Source organism: Sceloporus occidentalis, unplaced genomic scaffold (genome assembly GCF_023333645.1).
Source record: "Sceloporus occidentalis isolate IW3139 unplaced genomic scaffold, rSceOcc1.0.p SCAF_3, whole genome shotgun sequence".
Taxonomy (NCBI): Eukaryota; Metazoa; Chordata; class Lepidosauria; order Squamata; family Phrynosomatidae; genus Sceloporus; species Sceloporus occidentalis.
The window spans coordinates 90151564-90169955 of NW_028316983.1; the positions used below are offsets into that span (position 1 = coordinate 90151564).

Genomic DNA, 18392 nt, shown 5'->3' on the forward strand with positions numbered 1-18392 from the left:
CGGACAACTGGGGGGCCGAAGCAGTGGGGTGGAGCTTCCACCCTCCAGGGGCGGGGCCACGTGCTGGGGGTGGAGCTTCCACCCTCCAGGGGCGGGGCCGCATGCTCCGCCCCCAGAGTGATAATAATAATAACACTAACAGTTACTAGCATGGAAACTACTAAAATGCAATTCAGAATAGAAGGGAGAAAGCATGCACCACTGTCTCAACCCAGAAAAGCACAAGGAGCTGAAAGAAGTTTTTGCAAAGAGAACACCAAGGGCAAGTAAATAATAATAACACTAACAAGTTACTAGCATGGAAACTACTAAAATGCAATTCAGAATAGAAGGCTAACCCCCCTCCCCTAAAGAAGCAACCAACCTCTCTTTGGCTTGCTCTTGCTCTTGCTCTTGCTCTTGCTCTTGCTGGCCGGCTGGCTCCTCCTTCTTCCTCCCCCTCCTTTCCCTGCTCTTCTATTCATAAGGAGGAGGAGGGCAGAGGGCAAGGTGGAGCCTGATGCAGGCCCACTGCAGCCCCTGGAGCCCTGTTGGAGTGTTCCAGGGGCTGCACCGGGCCTCCTAGATGGGCGCTGCCATTTTGTTTTTCAAAATGGCGGCCGAAGTCTCGCGTGACCTTTGCCATCCTGAGGTCACACGAGACTTCAACCGCCATTTTGAAAAACAAAATGGCGGCCGGATCGGCGTGGAAACGGGGGAAATCGGTGGCAATTGGTGGCAGGACTGCGCAGGGGCCGGCAGGAAGGCCTTGGCGGGCCGGATCCGGCCCGCGGGCCGCAGGTTGTTGACCCCTGACTTAAAGTGACAGTAAACCTGTCCAAGTACACTCGTCCCTCCACATCTGCTGCTTTGACTTTTGTGGATTTGATTATTCATGGATTTTATTAATATTTTCTCTCTAGGAATATCTAGGTCCTCCGGCACAATTCTGTGGTCAACTTTAATCAAAAGTCACACTAAAAGACCTCGAGATTCCTAGAGAGAACACTCCACTAGGCATTTATAGCTCCACCAGCACAATTCTGTGGTCAGTGTCTGGCAAGTGTTGACCAGAATTGCACTGGAGGACCAAGAGATTCCTGGAAAGGTGTTCTTTCAGGTAAAAACAAAGTGTTTTCGTTATTTGTGGTCTTTCCACTTTCATGGGGATCCTGTTACCCTAACCCCACTGAATGTGGATAGACAAGTGTATTGATTTGTTAACCCTGTTGAACCAGGCATTATGGGTGTGTCTCCAGTTGATGAGACTGATTTGTAAAACAATGTGACAGGTAAAAAATATACAGTGGACACAAACAGCTGCAGATGCTTTATGGTCCCTTTACGGTCCCTTTCATCTCTTTGTCTCACGAAGAAAGATTTTAAGTGCCCAGGCACTGGCTGTGATAAACATTATGGAAACTGTAACTGAATTCATGCCTGTAACCTTAAGGAAAAGGATAATATTCTAGCAGAAGGTGAGTTTCCATAATTTTCTTGAATCTCACAACGATTATTAGGGAGATCCTGATTCATATGTTTTAATGGTGTAAGCACTATAATCCATTGGAGTATCCAGGACACTGATTCCATTATATAATTTTCTTCATACTTATACTGGATGACTCCAAGCTAATAATGGTGATATAACAGATTATTTCTTTCCCCACTAAGGAAGGCAATTGTCGAAACGCATATGGTTTTATCTGTATTTGTACATTTGTATGTCACCTAGGACTTCTAGTTTCCAGCATTTTATGCCTATTGACAAAACTGATCTCTTACATTATTATTTTGCCATTACATTGGTTAATAAAGCCTTTTTATACTTTGTTCTACTACCACTTTGTTTTGTTTTACCAATTTAATGGTGAAAGTAACATCTTCTTATGTGACTCAAGTCAATTACACTTGTAATCCTGTCAAAGTGTTTTCTCGACAAGACTGATCCAGAAGAGTTTACCATTGCCTTGCTCTTAGGCTCAAAGAGTGTGATTTGCCCAGGGTCACCCTATGGCTAAGCAAGGATTTGCACTGTGGCCTCCCAGAGTTCAATATTCACACTAATAGACCACATTGGCTGGACCAGAAATCACGATCATTCTGGTCTAAATCCAAATGCTAGTCCCAAGTATAGCCTACCCACTGAAAAAATGAGACTTATATACTGTATACAATGTATTGATTAACAATTCAGTAGACTTTTCAATGGGTCTACTCTAATTGGAAAAGAGGTTGGAATTAGACCGTTGATTTAGGTTTTTAATCTTTCCTCACCTTTTATATCTCTGCTTATCTCTCTTTTCTTCTCTGTGTACACACATGTGCATATGCACATACATGCACACACATTCACACACAACCATATGCTTCTTTACCTGTATTTCATCCACATCTATTCAAGCACTGTCCACAACTGAAAACTTCATATTGTTTACTATCCATCTTTTCAGATATGTATCCAGGGATCTTTATGAACAAATAGAACATGCCTTTTAGATGTTGTGTGGTCTACACTAATGCATGTTCACTAAGTTCTACTGAGCTTAATAGGACTTATTCCTTAGTGTGCATATGATGGCAGACCTTGAGCATATTTAAAGGTGATCTTTGTTCTCCTATTTGCCAAATAATCATTTAATTGGATTTGACTGTATTGTTGTATTGCTAAGTTGCCTTCCTTTTAGCCAAATTTTGATGCTCAGTGCAGTGGTTTGTTCACTCCATTGGGCAATTGTTTATAACTGAGAAGCAATTTAGTTATACTCACCAGGGGGTTGAAGGAAAAGTGATATAGAGAAGTGAGTCACTTCCCCATCTGTATATATTTCTTCATAGAGAAGAAATCATATTTTTCTGCTTCATAGAGATGAAACAGGGTGTGATAGAGGTCAATTTGCTGATGAATAGTTCAGATTTATTTCTTATTTGTAATCATGATATGAGGTAGCAGTAGTTTTAAAAAACCTTTCATTTTTTAAAATTATACCTCCATTTTCTGGATGTACAAAAAAAGGTTAAGGCATATATTTGAGTGCATATAAAATGGGGTGGTAACATGGGACCAAAGTACATAATTATATAGTTTATTATTATACAGAATATATTGTGAGGTGAAAAAATGGGTTGTCTCCCAAAACCCCCAACATGGCTGACTACACAAATGCTTTGCATTTCAATAACTGTATGAGTCACCTATGACTGACTAGTTGTGAAATAATATTACAGGCAATGTAAGTCAGACTATCACATCTCAGCTAATTTTGAGGCAGCTATTTTGTTGATTCTTCAGGTCATGCTATCTAATGTTTTTCTTCATCAACAAATAGTGATAGATAAAGTAAAGTAGTAAAAAATAGGAAATTTATAGCATGAACATATCATGTCACATGCTTTTTTTTTTAAATTACTAGATATTTCAGAAGAGGGGGGAAAATATGACAAGGATCTACTCTTAATTTATAGTCCCAGCCTCACATAGCATAGCATAACTGTGGGGAAGGGGGCACCTTTGCTTACCTCTAGGAAGAGAGACCACAGTGAGTGAAAAACTTGATTTGCTAATACATGTGGGACAAAGCACAAAGAGAGGTTGGTGGAACCTGACTAGTTATAGGCCTCTTGTTGTTGTTAGCTGCCCTGGAGTTGACCTCCACTCATGGCAATCTTGTGGATGAGACATGTCACATCTCCAAGCCTCCAAGCTCACTTCTCTGCTTAGCTCTTGTAGATTCAGACCTGTGACTTCCCTAATTGAGTCTAGCCATCTCTGACATGCGGTCTTCCTCTCTTTCTACTGCCAGAAAGTCTACTCTTCTCTATCTTACAGGCCTGCCTTCTCATCTTCACTTGGTCCATCCCCCTTTCAAGACAGTGCAAGCCTTTTGAGGCTAGGTAGGAATGTTCTCCTCACTTTCCAGGAGGGTTTTTTTTTTTAACCTACCTTGCACTGCGTCTGTATTTTCATGGCACTGGGTTTGGTGGTGTAAATAAGTAACTACCAGCTGGTAGGGGACATTGAAGGCACCATAGGTGCTGATTTGATGAAGGGGAAGTCTCCAAGTTGCTCTTGTAGATCACAGGATTTAGAAGATCAGAAAGGAGATTTCCCTTGCAGCCAGCCTGAGGTGCAGTGTTGCCAACAAGCCTCAGAGATAATTCCCGGAAATGTTTGTCCAAACCCCGCTGAATCCCCCCAGATCACACGGAATATTCAGTCACAATTCCCGGAAAATTCCCATAATGTTAAAATGGCGGATGTTTTGCAAATAAACGTAAACATAATTGAATAAAAATAATTGTAAGTTATTTCAACTCTCAAAATCACCATTGAACCAAACAAAGAATGTTTCAGTCCTTTTAAGATATTTATTTTGACATGAAGGGGGTTCAGGAAGCTTTGTGCCAAATAGAAACGTGTTCGGCTGCAACCACACTGCAGAAATAAATCCAGTTTGACACCCTTTTAATTGCCATGGCTCAGTGCTAGGGAATCCTGGGAATTCTAGTTTTGGGAGACATTTAACCTTCTCTCTCAGCAAACTCTGGTGTGACAACAAACTACAATTCCCAGGATTTCATAGCACTGGGCCATGGCAGTAAAAACGGTATGAAACTGGGTTGTCTCTGGAGTCTGGAGTGAAGATGCAGCCTGAGTTGGGTCCAAGACACACTGCAGAAATAATCCAGTTTGAGACCGCTTTAACTGCCCTGGCTCAGTGCTAGGGAACCCTGGGAATTGTAGTTTTGTGAGAAAGAGCTCTGGTGCCACAATGAACTACAATTCCCATGCATCTGAGGAAATACGCTTAAGTCTAGGAAAGCTCATGCTGCCAACTTTTCTTTCAGTGAGACTCAAAGGTGCTACAAGATCTATCTATCTCTCTATCATCATCACCATTATTATCATTATTAAATCTAAATGCAGCTGAAGAACTGGACTTAAATTGGCAACACTGATATCCTGTGGACTCATTCTCTGGGGCTGGGATCTGGAAGCGTGGAGGCAATTCCCTTGTTCAACCAGGGAATCCTGGGAATTGTAGTTTCTTGTGACACGTTGAGACTCTGCTTTTACCGGCAGCCAGGGCTCCATGCATGAAATTCTGGGCTTGGTGGTTTGTTGTGCCCAGAATCCCATCATCGCAGGGAGCCTTGCAGTTAGAAGCAGTGCCAAACTGGATTATTTCTGCAGTATGGATGGCAATGGAAAAGGGAATGAAAAGAGAGCCACAAAACAAAATTCTGGGAAGACAGGGCAGGGATGCCAACTGACCAGGCACTCTGCCCAAGCTCAGGAATTCAGAAATCCAAATGTCACTCTCAGACACACACAGAAGTCCACAACATCAAGCCATGATACCATGACCAAGTATTGCCTTTGTGTGCCTTAAAACTTATGTCTTACTTGGAAATCCAAGGCAATTGGGATTAAGCCAGCCAAAATCCCTCACTCCCTGCCTCTCTCCAGCACTGCAGCCACTGTGCTTTCCCCTGGAGCCTGAGAATGCCTGTCCTCTCTCTGATTGGCTGAACTATTCCTCCAAACAGTTGGGGTTGGTTGGGCTTGCTCCCTCCTGGCTCTCAGAGGGAGTCAGAGAGAGAGAGAGAGAGAGAGTGTTTTTCTCCAGCCCTCTTGGCTGAAAACTGTTACACTCCAGAGGGTTGGTTGCTCTGCAGGCAGCAGTCTGGAGCTGAAAGGGCCAAAGTCGCCGAAAAGGCACTGAAACAGAGCTAGGCGCGAAAATCACACGAAAAGCTCTGAAAAGTCCCCGTTTTCGCGTGAAAGTCGCAAAATTGGCAACACTGCTGAGGTGTGCTTTCCCTTGATGTCATGGGACATATGAGGGCAGGTTCCCTGGGAAGCTCTCCCTTGTTGTTAACTGCCTGAGTGCCCAGCCAAATGGTGTCTGACACTCAGGGCTTGGGTGCTTTGCCCAGAGGTGGCTGAAGATAAGGTCAAGTTGGAACTTGCTGCTTCAGCCAGAGACACTTTAGGTTCTTTCCCCATGCAGATGGTTAAAGTTCAAAGTTAAAGAATTAAATACTTAATAACGTGGCCTTTTAGTACCCAAGTCTGTTGTCTGGTTTTGTCATTTCCTAGTTGGTAAGCAGTATCACTTCTCACCCCACTGCTGTATAGCATGTGCTATTAGGACTCCTTACTTTATTCAGCTGAGTAGCTGTCCTTGTTAATATTTTAGATAGATTGATAAAGGTACATTCATTTATTGATAAATAAATCTTACCTAACACTTTCAGTGCTGTAGTTCTTTTTTTATAGTGATACCAGCATAAACATTAAATGATATTACATCAGAGTTGTTGTCTTTTATAGAATCATAGAGTTGGATGATATCTCAAGGGCCATCCAATTCAACCCCCTGCCATGCAATCAAAGAACCCCAACAGATGGCCATCTAGTCTCTGTTTAAAAATCTCCAAAGAAGGAGACTCCACCACTCTCTGAGGGAATGTGTTCCTCTGTCAAACAGCTCTTACCATCAGGAAATTCTTCCTAATGTTGAAGTGAAATCTGTTTTCTTTCTTTTCCTGTAGTTTGCATCCATTGCTCCATGTCCTACAGTAGTTTTTGGAGCAGCAGAAAACAAACTTGCTCCATCCTCAATATGACATCCTTTTCAGACATTTAACCAGGACAATCATATCATTTTGTCAGGTTAAAATTCAAAGGACAATTACTTCTTTTCCCATACTGTCATGAAAATAATTTGTCACGTCTTCAGAGAGAAAAATCTTTGCCACTCTGGTTTTGTTCTTGTGTGCTTTTCAAATTGTTTCTGACTTATGGTAACCCTAAAGCTAACCTATCACAGTGTTTTCTGGGGCTGAGAGTGTGTGAGTTGCCCAAGGTTTATGGGGTGAGAGGGGATTCAAACCCTGGTCTTCAGAGCTGTAGTGGCTCACAATATGGTCTACTAAATAAATAATAGCTATTGAAAAGAAGAAGAAAAAACACCAAGCTACACAATTCTTAAATCCAGTAAGCCAAAACTGCAGTATAATTATAAAAATTACATTAAAAAAACATACGCAAATGCAATATTGATCATTAATATTTGGGATAAAATAAAAATATCTTAGTCCAGTGCTGAAAATTCATTAAAATGGGCATCAGGTGACCATCTCTGGTAGAGAATTCCAAAGTCCATGTGCTACTATGCCCTTTCTACTTTCCTAATCCTGTGAAGTTTTCAGAGGGAGACTTCTAATCTTGACATCAGTCTCAGATAATTTAAATACATTCCTTTGGGAATGAAGTTGAAGTATCAGTGAACTTGAATTTCAGTAGGATATAACCAGGAGGCATAAAGCAGTTTACTTTAAGGAGACCATTTTAGCTTTAGGGTTTGGTTGCTGAAGTGCCTCAGATAAAAAACATAAAAGAAGTGTTATCCTTTTAAGAAATATGGTGATCCATGGGATGGAAATATATATGTACAGATATAGATCCCTGAATATGCTGACACTCTCCATATATATATATATATATATATATATAGAGAGAGAGAGAGAGAGAGAGAGAGAGAGACAGACAGACAGACAGACAGACAGACAGACAGAGTAAACCTGAAAGGGGGACATTGCAAAAATCCTTTAAAACCAGGTATATACTTTTCAAAGTTCACAATGCAAGGTTTTTTGTAGGCTGTAACATAATTTCTACAGTTCACTGAAAACAACAGAGAATATACAGATACATTTTAAAGTGATATATTTCCAAATTCCTAATTCAATGGCTAGCAAGTGATGACACTATAATTTTGTTCACCTAATTATGCAGGGGAGGGGGATCAGTAATAATGCCTGAGATGCCCATGGTAACTAAAATGCATACATGGCACTAAAATTAAATACAATGTATTTGTTTCTAAGTTCCTAAGTTTTTTTGCTATCACTCTTCAATTTCAAATTAATATATCCCAAACTGAGATATTATATTTTTCTACCTGACTTTTATTTTACCAATTTAGATAAACTAAACAGTTTCAAAACAGTTTTCTTTGCATGCCATAATTTCCATGCCATTTGCATTAATAGTAGTGCCAATCTACAATATCTGACAATTGAAGGTGAGATAATTGAAGGGTAAGGGAGAAGAATGCTTAAAACCATTGCTAATAAAGTAAAGCCACTGTTGTTTGTTTCATGTGCCCTTGAAAGACTGTCTCCTTATAACTAGGTTATGGAGAAGCTATTTTTTGTTCTTCAGTTGAGTTCACATTTCCTTATCAGCAGGTATCAGCCAAACAATTTTTGCCATTTTCCCCCTGAAAAACACAAAACATATGAAGCTGTCTTTGTATTGTTGTTTTGTTTTAATCATGGTGTGTCATTGCAACTTTAGATTTTAGATGAACGCACACAGTTTTAGTGCACAACTTTTGACATATAAATCTGTGTCTCAGCACCAATGGGGAGCCCTCAGAACAAAATAGGTGGGATCCTTGATACTTAGGGTTGCCATATCCCGCCCCCCGGCGGGACAATCCCGGTTTGGGCGGTGCCATCCCGGTCCCGGTCCAGTTTGGCGCCCAAACCGGGACGGCCCCGCCCACCGCGGCCACCTCCGCCGCGGCGGCGGCTCCAAGGCCTTTCTGAGGCCTGGGAGGGCTCTCCGCGGTTGGAGCTCCAGCCGCGGAGACGCTCCCTCCCGGGCCCCAGCGAGGCCAGGGAGGAGGAGGAGGAGGCGGCCGCTTCCCACCGCGGCGATCACCGCGATGAGGGGTGGCCTCCGCCTCCTTCCCGGCCTGGGAGCCGGCCGAGGCTTGCTCCCAGACCGAGAGGAGGAGGAGGCCGCTTGCCACCGCGGCAATCACCGCGATGAGGGGCGGCCTCCGCCTCCTTCCCGGCCTAGGAGCCGGCTGACGCTTGCTCCCAGACCGAGAGGAGGAGGAGGCCGCTTCCCACCGCGGCAATCACCGCGATGAGGGGTGGCCTCCGCCTCCTTCCTGGCCTGGGAGCAGGCCGAGGCTTCCTCCCAGGCCAGGAAGGAGGGGGAGGCCGTTTGCCACCGCGGCGATCGCCGCGATGACAGGCGGCCCTGGCCCTCCTTCCCGGCCTCTATGGAGGCTTGGGCCTCCACAGAGGCCGGGAAAGGGAGTGGGGGCCGCCCGCGATCGTGGCGATCGCGGCGATCGCGGGCGCTCTCCTCCCTCCTTCCCGGCCCCTATGGAGGCCCAAGCCTCCACAGAGGCCGGGAAAGGGAGTGGGGGCCGCCCGCGATCGCGGCGATCGCGGCGATCGCGGGCGCTCTCCTCCCTCCTTCCCGGCCCCTATGGAGGCCCAAGCCTCCACAGAGGCCAGGAAAGGGAGTGGGGGCCGGGAGGAGGCTGCTTCCCACCGCGGTGATCGCCGCGATGAGGAGCAGCCCTTGCATCCTTCCCGGCCTGAGAGGAGGCCGAGGCTTCCTCCCAAGCCAGGAAGGAGGAGGAGGACAAGGTTTTAAAATGTAGGACCTTTAAAAAAAATGGTCCTACATTTTTAAGCCTTGTCCTACATTTGTCCCGGTTCGGAGCTCCTCATTTATGGCAACCCTATTGATACTTGAAGATGCACCCCTTACTATATGTAACTGCATAAGGATTGAAGTCTGCTGGAGAGAGCACACAAGAGAGGATCATCTCCGCTGTGGCACCTCTGTGCCAGACTCCAGTCCAAGGCATGTAGAATGTCCTAGAGGCTCAATTAACATCAGTTCTGGCCATGTAAAAGTATGACTATTCACTAAAGTCTAATTCAGTTTCCAAACTTTTTTTGGCTACTGCCCCCTTTTGTCTTGTAAATTCAGACCAACCAATCTCAGTCACTGCTGCCTTTGCATCTGGTCACCCTGAAAGCAGCAATTGAGCAGTTGGCTGACCCTCAACCAAGAAGCCTCTCACCCATGCCACCCCTCCAGCAAAGACCAATACAGTTGCTGCACAGCCAGCTGTTAGTTATTGCTCCCATGATGACCAAAGGGAGAAGCGCCTTCCTGGTGAGGAAGGACTTGCAATCCTTCTTCATTGGGATGAAGAGGGGCCCTGCCAGCGTGTGTGTTGGGGGTTTACAGAGACCACATGCCCTGGACTGGAGTCTGGCACAGATGGGGAAAGGGACAGATTTTAACTACAGGAGCTGCTCCAAGGTCAAGGATTCTTTCCAAGCATCAACCCCAGATACACTTCATGCTCCTTCACTACAGACATATCTTCCCCATAGGGCTTGAAGTGATCCTACACACACACATACACAAACATTTTTTCTGTTACCTTTTCTCTCACATTGTCCAAGGGGGAAAAACAGGATCAGCAGAGTAGCTTCAACTTGTCAACCAAGTCCCAGCAAAGCTCACAAAGCTTAAGCAGGGTCCAAAATGCAAAAGCTTCTTTTCCCACCACTTCTCCCCACTGTCATTCCTTGTTCAGTCAGTCTGTCCCACAATGGTGCCATTCTGAGTCACAGAAGTGATGTCTTGTGCCCAAGCATCGCAGATTTCCCAGCCGCCATCACCAGTGAAATATGCAGCTAAGGTTTGTGAGGGTGGGCAAAGAGTGGGAGACATCACCACACTAAATGATCAACCCTCATCCCCACCATGGTCCTAAAGGCTACTGGTTCCCCATATCTTTCTTGCACAACAACACTTTCCCCCTCACTGTTCCCCTAGATCTTTCCATCACCCTCTGGGGGCGTGTACCGCCCACTTTGGGAATCACTGGTCTAATTGATTCATTCCAAAGTGTTCATGCACATAGTTTTACATTATTTGAACCTCCTCAAGCTGTTTTTAACTTGTCAACTTGTTTAATATGCTTTAATCTACAGGTACCCCCTACATATTGAACAAGTTAGGGACCAGGGCACATTATGGTTCTACATTTTAATAATATCCACTTTTTGAGAGTAGTCTGGTCCCTAAACTGTTGAATTAGCAAGGGCTTCATATAATTAGACAATCTTAGTTGTTTTAAATTGTTTTATCTGTATTGTTTTAATCTACTTATGTTTTATACCACCCTGAGACTGCATGATATAGGTCTAGATATAAATATTTTAATAAACTAATGAACATTGAAATGTTCCAAAATACAATACTTAAGACACAAATTCATATCCAAGAAGAAAACAAATCTGGGCTGTTCTTCTGTTCAGCCTAGTTCTGGATGACTGAGTCCATCTAATTTATTATTTTGAGAAGATTTGAAAACCTAAATAATGAATTGAACCAATTGAGCTCTTTCAGAACATGATTGGCATAGACCATTGGTCAACCTAAATGATAGTAATATTAGACATATATAGGTTCCTTCCTAAACAGAAGAAGTGCATATAGCAAGTAAGGTACCCCATTGGAGTCTTAATGTTCAAGTTCGTAATAGTTTCTCACAGTTAAATAAGATTTCCTGAGAAAATGTATCTGCTGAAAGGGCTATTTAAAGTAATTTAATCGCTTTGTAGAGTGCATTTCTCACTCCTGCCTTATTGTTGCCATTGCTTGTCATTCCTTTCAGAATGAAGGGAGATGAGAAAATTATTCCAAAAGGAACCATTTTCTTAATGGAAATTGGTTTGCATTTTGCTGTATATTCACCAGCCCAAATTGAATGCTTTCTGTTGAATAGTTTTCTGAAGAAATGCATTTCTTAGTAGATCATAGTACCCAACATAAAATATACATAAAGTAGCTGTACAGTTCAACACACACTAGATTTTTAAAGATAAAAAAAAACAGTAATCTGTAGATTGTTCAGCAGTGTTGTGCAAGTGTTAATATCATTTACTCCTGTGGCAGTGTGTGCATAGGGACATGTGCACGGCATGGCACCATTTAAACCAATGAGACTTCAGGTCCCACAGTTTTTGGCCCTTGCGGTCTCTTCCAACTCTACGATTCTATGATTCTATGAAGGGGTCTGGAATGGCACTTCTGTGGATACAAAGGGCCAACTGTATATAGGTGGTTTCACATTCTTGTAGAGAATGTATGAAATAAGGACAGCAAGTCACTGGGCATTGATTAATATCAACTCTTTCTCTTGAAAGTGTCCAACGTCACTCTGCCTGCAGTTACATTGTGTTATTTTTTATTCATTTGGTGCTATTAACCAACCTACAGTTGATGCTGTTAACCAACCAACTGCTTAATAAAGAAGCCTGATTAAGAAAAGATTAATGTTCATTTTTCTCTGGTGTTGATCTATCGCTTTTCTGTACTCATGACAGGGAGTGGGGAAGCTTACTCAGGCTGGGCTGTGCATAGGGAGCATGCTTAGGCACTGGTAAGAGATGTATGCACTAGACCTCACTGGCTATGAGCAAATGTGTGATATTTTATGCTATATTTTTATTGCCTTTAAATGTTAACATTGCACTAAAACTGTGAATGGCACTATTGTAACCAATTTTCTTTTGTTTTTGCAGCAATTATTCAACTGTCAAGCTCTGCGTAAACTGAGTATACCAGACAATGACCTTTCAAGCCTGCCAACCAGCATTGCCAGTTTAGTTAATCTTAAAGAACTTGACATCAGTAAAAATGGTAAGTATAAAAAATTTTCTTATACTGGATTTCAATTATTGTAGAATCATAGGATATTTTTTTTTAAAAAAAGTGTTGAAACAACATTAAAAGCTATCTTACTGATCTTGTCCTTATGTCGATAAAAATAATTTAAATAATTTAAACACAAACAACTCTAAATAAAATGTTAAATTAGGCTCTTTGTTCTAATGTATTTTTCTTTTGTAGTACCAACTACAAAGTTGTTTCTGGCAACATGCAAAAGTGAGTGTACTAACTGCTGTGCAACCACAGTATCACTAGCCATGATATAATGCCACCACGCGGGAAGCTAGACAACAAATATGACTCCACAAATATTTAGGATTAGAGTACTAATTGCTATTGTGCAAATAGTGGTTGTGTTCTCCATTTGTCTCCACCCCCCCCAGTTAGGAAACTGGTAAGAGAGCAGTCTGGCAGAGGCATGATAGGGAAAAGCCTAAATAAGTTTGTCCAAAGAATCCTATCATTTTTCATAAGGATGCAGTATAAGATTGTGTATATTAATTCGATGTCATTTGCATAAGAATAATAGTGACAACACTGAATTTTATTGGGTAACTAAAACATACAGAAAATGTCTCTTTGTTTTACATAATATTTAAACTCATTTGAGAGTACTGTTAATTTAAATTATAGGACTAGTAGCCTTTTATTTCTTTCATTAAGCTCACATATTTGTACATATGTATATTTATTTATCTATTTAAATATTTATTTATCACCTCTGAGGTCTACCAGGGCACCTGAGGCAATGCACAATGGATGAAAAGATCTTGCATGCTCCTTGATCCCTTTCCTGTAGCACAGCTGTGATAGGAGATTAGATATATCCTTGACTCCCATATATATAACTAAGGCTGCTGTGTATGAAAGAAGCTACCTCCATAGCTCATCCTCTGGTGCAATATGATTTTTTTTATTTCTTTTGTCTTGTCTATTCATAGACTGTAAGAAGACCACATGCCTTTGTAGTAAGACCACATGCCTTTGACCTCTACAGTCTTCTTGCAGGAGAAGAACTGTTCCTCCTGGCTTTGTCGAAGTGTGAAAAAGATTTAGACTGTCATCAAATACTAACGAGTCTATTAAATGCCCTTGAATAGATAACCAAGGAACTTTTAAAATTAATCCATCACTTCCATTTAATGGCTTAGATTTAACAGTCCAGCCATGGTCAAAAGGCACATTTGTGTTTACAGACAGGACCAATAGCCAATATTCCCTTTCTTTCTCGCTTGCTTCTTTTCTAAAGTCAGTTTCCATTAGAGTTTTTTCCCCTCTGCCTTAACTCACCCCTCCAGTTCTAGAGAGTTTCTCAACTTTCTGGAGCAGGTTTTGGGGGGGACCAAAAGGCTTAAATGAAAATCACTCCACTGGATGGAGTGCCACTTGGTAATGAGTGACACCTCTTGGTCCAAGTCTTTTATTTTAGCAAGTAATAATAACATTATTCCTCTATGTTATTCCTACAAAATGTTAAGTTTATTACACAGATGGTACTACAAGACAGTTAATTAAAAGTTTCATGTGGTTCTTGTTCAAATAAGAATATACCGGTAATTTGCTTATTTTAGCTTTGTCCACAAGCATGAACCATTTCAAAGGTTTTATCACCACTGAGTGGAATCATGAGATCTTTTGCTTAATCTATACACTGTTAATCTATTTTTGCATTATGCACAATAATATACAAAAATAAATGCAGAACTGTTGTCTCTTTTGCACAAAGCAATGTTATGTAAGTGATTTTTTTTGCCAAAAAAAGTCCTGAAAATTTAAAAAAATCATAGGAAAGTTGATTCTTGAGAGTGAGAAAATTTGTGACTTCCTTTCTTTACATCCCCAGTTCATTCTGCTCATTGTACAATATGTGTAGCACATGAAGCTTGTGAGGATTTCCAAGCTGTTTCTGGTTTTGGTAGCTTGATCAGTGATGATAAACTGACAAGAAGAAGGAAGACTGCTTGATCTGCAGAACACATCTTAAGATAGACTTCAAATTGGGACTCACCTAAAGCTAAGCAATTTTTGAGAGCCCAGGGGAGTTTCCTGAGCAGAACAGTCTCAAAGGGCCAAACTCTGACAACACTGCACATAATTGATTCTCTTTAATTTTCAGTGCAATGCATTCAGGCACTCTGCTCTTCTAATGGTGTCAGAATAAAAAAGTGTTACATAATGCACGGGCTATATCATTAAGATGAAAATTATGTTATATTCAGTCTGCCTTCAGGGCATGCTGAAGCTATTTTTATTTTTGTTAAATCATCTCCCTCACCGCTGCAGTGAATGTCTGCTTTATTTTAGTGCCAATTTAAATTGAAATTTCCTCAGCTTTCTTCTATTTATTTTAGACCCACTCTCAAAACCAAGTCCTCAGACTAACTAAGACCATGTAATATTTTGACTTTATTTTGAAAACAGTTAGGCCCAACAAAGGACCCAACTACAGAAAGAAAGAAAGAAAGAAAGAAAGAAAGAAAGAAAGAAGCAGTCACTCTTGTTGTAAAAATATTAACTACAGGTTGAACTCATTGTTTTCAAAGGTACTTCCTGGTGCATTTCTTAGGACTACTGAAGACATTTGTTTATACAGGGCTGATTTCAGTTTTGAGGAGCCTTTGGGGCACCCAGTATCCCCCAAATGGAGCACAGCTGTGTCTTCATCTGAATTGCCCTATCTATTGAACTCAGAGGTGCAAAGCAGATGGGCATCCAGGAGCAGCCAAAAGCCACTTCCCGCCTCATCACCCTGGGGCCACAGCAAACACATGCCATGGCCCCAAGGGCTCCTCCTGCCACCGTCCCAAATAGGCTGCAGCAAGGAAGGAAAAACGATCCACTCCTTTGGGGGCTAGTTTTGGGCTGCCTTAGGCAGCCCTGGAGTGGCTTCCAGGTGCTCCGGGGGTATGTTTTGTCTAAATGGCATAGTAAAATGATGCCCCTTATATAAAATGGCAAAATCAAAGTTTGCTTTTGGGAATTTTAAAAAATATTTTCAAGCCATGCATGGTTGAATCCGTGGGTAAAGAATCTGTGGATATGGATGGCCAAACAGTTCAAAAATTTGATTTAATTTGGAAGTAAGATTTAAATCCCAAAGTGAACACAACAAGCTGTACCTTGTTAAAAAAATGCAACTGGATGTATTTTCTCTGTCCCTCCTCTCAACTCATACCCCATTGTCATTCTGATGATATCTTCCCCCCCCCCTTTTTTTTTTTTTTAAAAAGCAAAATGCTATAGGATTTCTATTTTGGCACATACAATTTGGTTTGGCTATTATGCTAATAATTTAGTTCAAGGAGCAAATAGTTAATTTGGTGAATGAAATTGTCATTTGTCAAATGAGTTACCTAGAAAATTCCAAAAGCTGGAATATCCAAAAATTGCAACTACAATTACAGTTTTCCCTTTTAGATAAAAATGAGATAGATTCAGAAATCAAGGTGCAAAAATAATTAAGCCTAAAGGAAAGACATTGGATCAAATACATGTCTGACTGTGACCCAGAGAACCTATTCAATGGAATAGGCCTGGGATTCTGCAGACAAACCCAATTCCTATGAAAGGAATTGAAGAGATTAGAAGCAGAACAAAAGTATTTTGCCTGGGCAGTCTGTTGCAGAGTTTCAAATTAACCCCACCACAGATTTTTAGCCTCATAAACTTTCAGTCGTGTTCTGAACCATGCCTTCAGCCTGACTCTCCTGTCTTGTCCCCAGCTTTCTGGGGCAAGGTGGCAGCTGACAAACTTCATCAAAGGAGTTTTGTTCAATGCTAGAAAGCTCTGAAGGAAGAAAGTGTTAACTTGACAGGATAGTAAAGAGTGAATAGGGGGAGCTGGCAATGTGTATATGCAAGGGCCTCAACTTCCAGAGGTTTGCTGGGTCAAAAGCTCCGTTTCAAGTCTTTTACTCTACCCCTTTTGCTCCATAATAATCTGGCACTCCCTAATCTGGCTCCAGCTCTGACTCTAGACATGCTTTCGGTCAAAGTGAAATATATAGACAGATTGAAAAACAACTCGAAAGCATAGAGAAATGGTTTTTAATGGTGCAGTAACTAATGCTGCAATATTGTAATTGTAATTTTAACCTTGCTGTGATCCTGCTTCGATCCATCGGGAGAGGTGGGAAGATAGAAATAAAAATTATTATTATTATTATTATTATTATTATTATTATTATTACCTGAAACTGAAATAGTCATGAAAGCATAATGATTCATTATGCCCATTTGCTTCCTAGCTCTCACATATGAGTTTTCTTTTCTTTTTGTAAAGATTGACACAAGGTGGGATTGTTTTTGCAAGCCCTACTCTTGAAAAATATCTTATGCTTGAAAGCAAAATTAAAGAATTAGATTTTTTTAAAATTAAATTTTCACTAGAAATGTTCTTTTCTTTTAAAAGAGAAGGAGTCTTTGAAAAAGGACACTCTCTTTGTCCTTGGGTAGTAAATTCAGTTGATATTTTGTTTTTTCTTTGTCATTCATCTGTGACTTCCTTTGCATTTTATCCACCTCAGATGATTTACTCCATTTCGTTTGCCAAATAAACATCCACAGGCTATTGCCCCGACATGTCTAATAAAAAAATTAACATAAATACGTGCCAATGATGACTCATGGACTAAGAAGAAAGACAATGTGGATACACATTCAGGCAAAGTCAGAAAAATCCACCAGTGCTCCCCAGTTCTTTCCCAGAGGACAAAAAGTTGATAGACAAGAGTAAAATAAAAAAAATAGTTGCAGACCTTACTATTATTAACACAACATTTGTACTAATAAATAGTTGTAGGTAAGTTTCAGCTGCTACAGTCATGTTTCTACAACATTTATTTTGAATTATAATATTGTGGAAGGCAAAAGCCTCCCCCCTCTCTACTTTAGAACATTACGGTGCCATGCTCTGAAGATGTTATCACTGAATGACCTAAGAAATAGATTAGGGGAAACAAGTATACAGCAAGCTTGTTTCTACAGGTACCTTCTACACACTAGGGTTATCAAAACTGGCTGTTCTGTGTGCTGCCTCTGGGTTGCTTCCATGTTAACAAGTGCTACTTGAAAATGGGATTTCTCAATGGTGATGCCATAAGTCTATGTATTTTTTCTTTTCATCTGCTTCTAATCTCTGTATCCAGAAGACTCTCAACAGATACCCTGGTTTACTTCCAGGATGGGGCCTTAGCTATCACAATGTGGCCATGTGATATCATTTGTCCTTCCAATGCCATGTCCTTCCAATGCCATGCCTATCCACCTCCTGTAAATGGGTACAACTTCAGTTTCCCAGTATTGATGAAGGAAAATGTAGTAAATTGGATTCATGTAGTAGGTTTGTTATGTTTTGCCTATCTAAAAAGGAATTTTTGTAGAATTTTCTACTGAAGGAAAAATTCAGGAAAACAGAAAGATTCAGTTTTGTGCACTTGCATGTACAAAGGATGAATTCAGTTTTTCCAGTTCTTTGTCAACTGACTGTTTCACTGAGAATTTGGTGCTTTTTCATTCTTTGAGCCTACTTTCACATCAGTAACCCCTTGTCGGGAGAAATATGACAGCTAGGTTTCTAAGTTTGTTTGATTGATTATAATAGGTAAGCAACTATTAGGTTTTAGGGTATGACGTTGGCTTCCTGAGGTGCTCCTTTAATCCTCTCCTCCCCACTGTCTGAGTGCAGAATCCATCAGCTGAGTGTCATGGACTTGCATCAAGCTGCTTGAACTTACTTTTATATTTATTTTAGGCTTGTTCCACTTTTCCATCCAATCTAGAGTTACAAAGCAGATTGTAGCTGATATACAAGGACCACAAACATGATACAAGGCACCTC

At 41.2% G+C, this 18392-nt stretch overlaps 1 protein-coding gene across 5 annotated transcripts in view; it reads left to right on the plus strand.

The window, feature by feature from the left end:
* LOC149316409 (leucine-rich repeat-containing protein 7) overlaps nt 1-18392 on the plus strand; it is a 239048-nt gene that overhangs the window by 103630 nt on the left and 117026 nt on the right. For all 5 annotated transcript variants that reach the window (XM_089515424.1, XM_089515427.1, XM_089515429.1 and 2 more), the window contains exon 3: nt 12406-12523. In XM_089515424.1, the coding sequence (XP_089371550.1) occupies nt 12406-12523 (118 nt within the window). The remainder of the gene's footprint in view (nt 1-12405; nt 12524-18392) is intronic.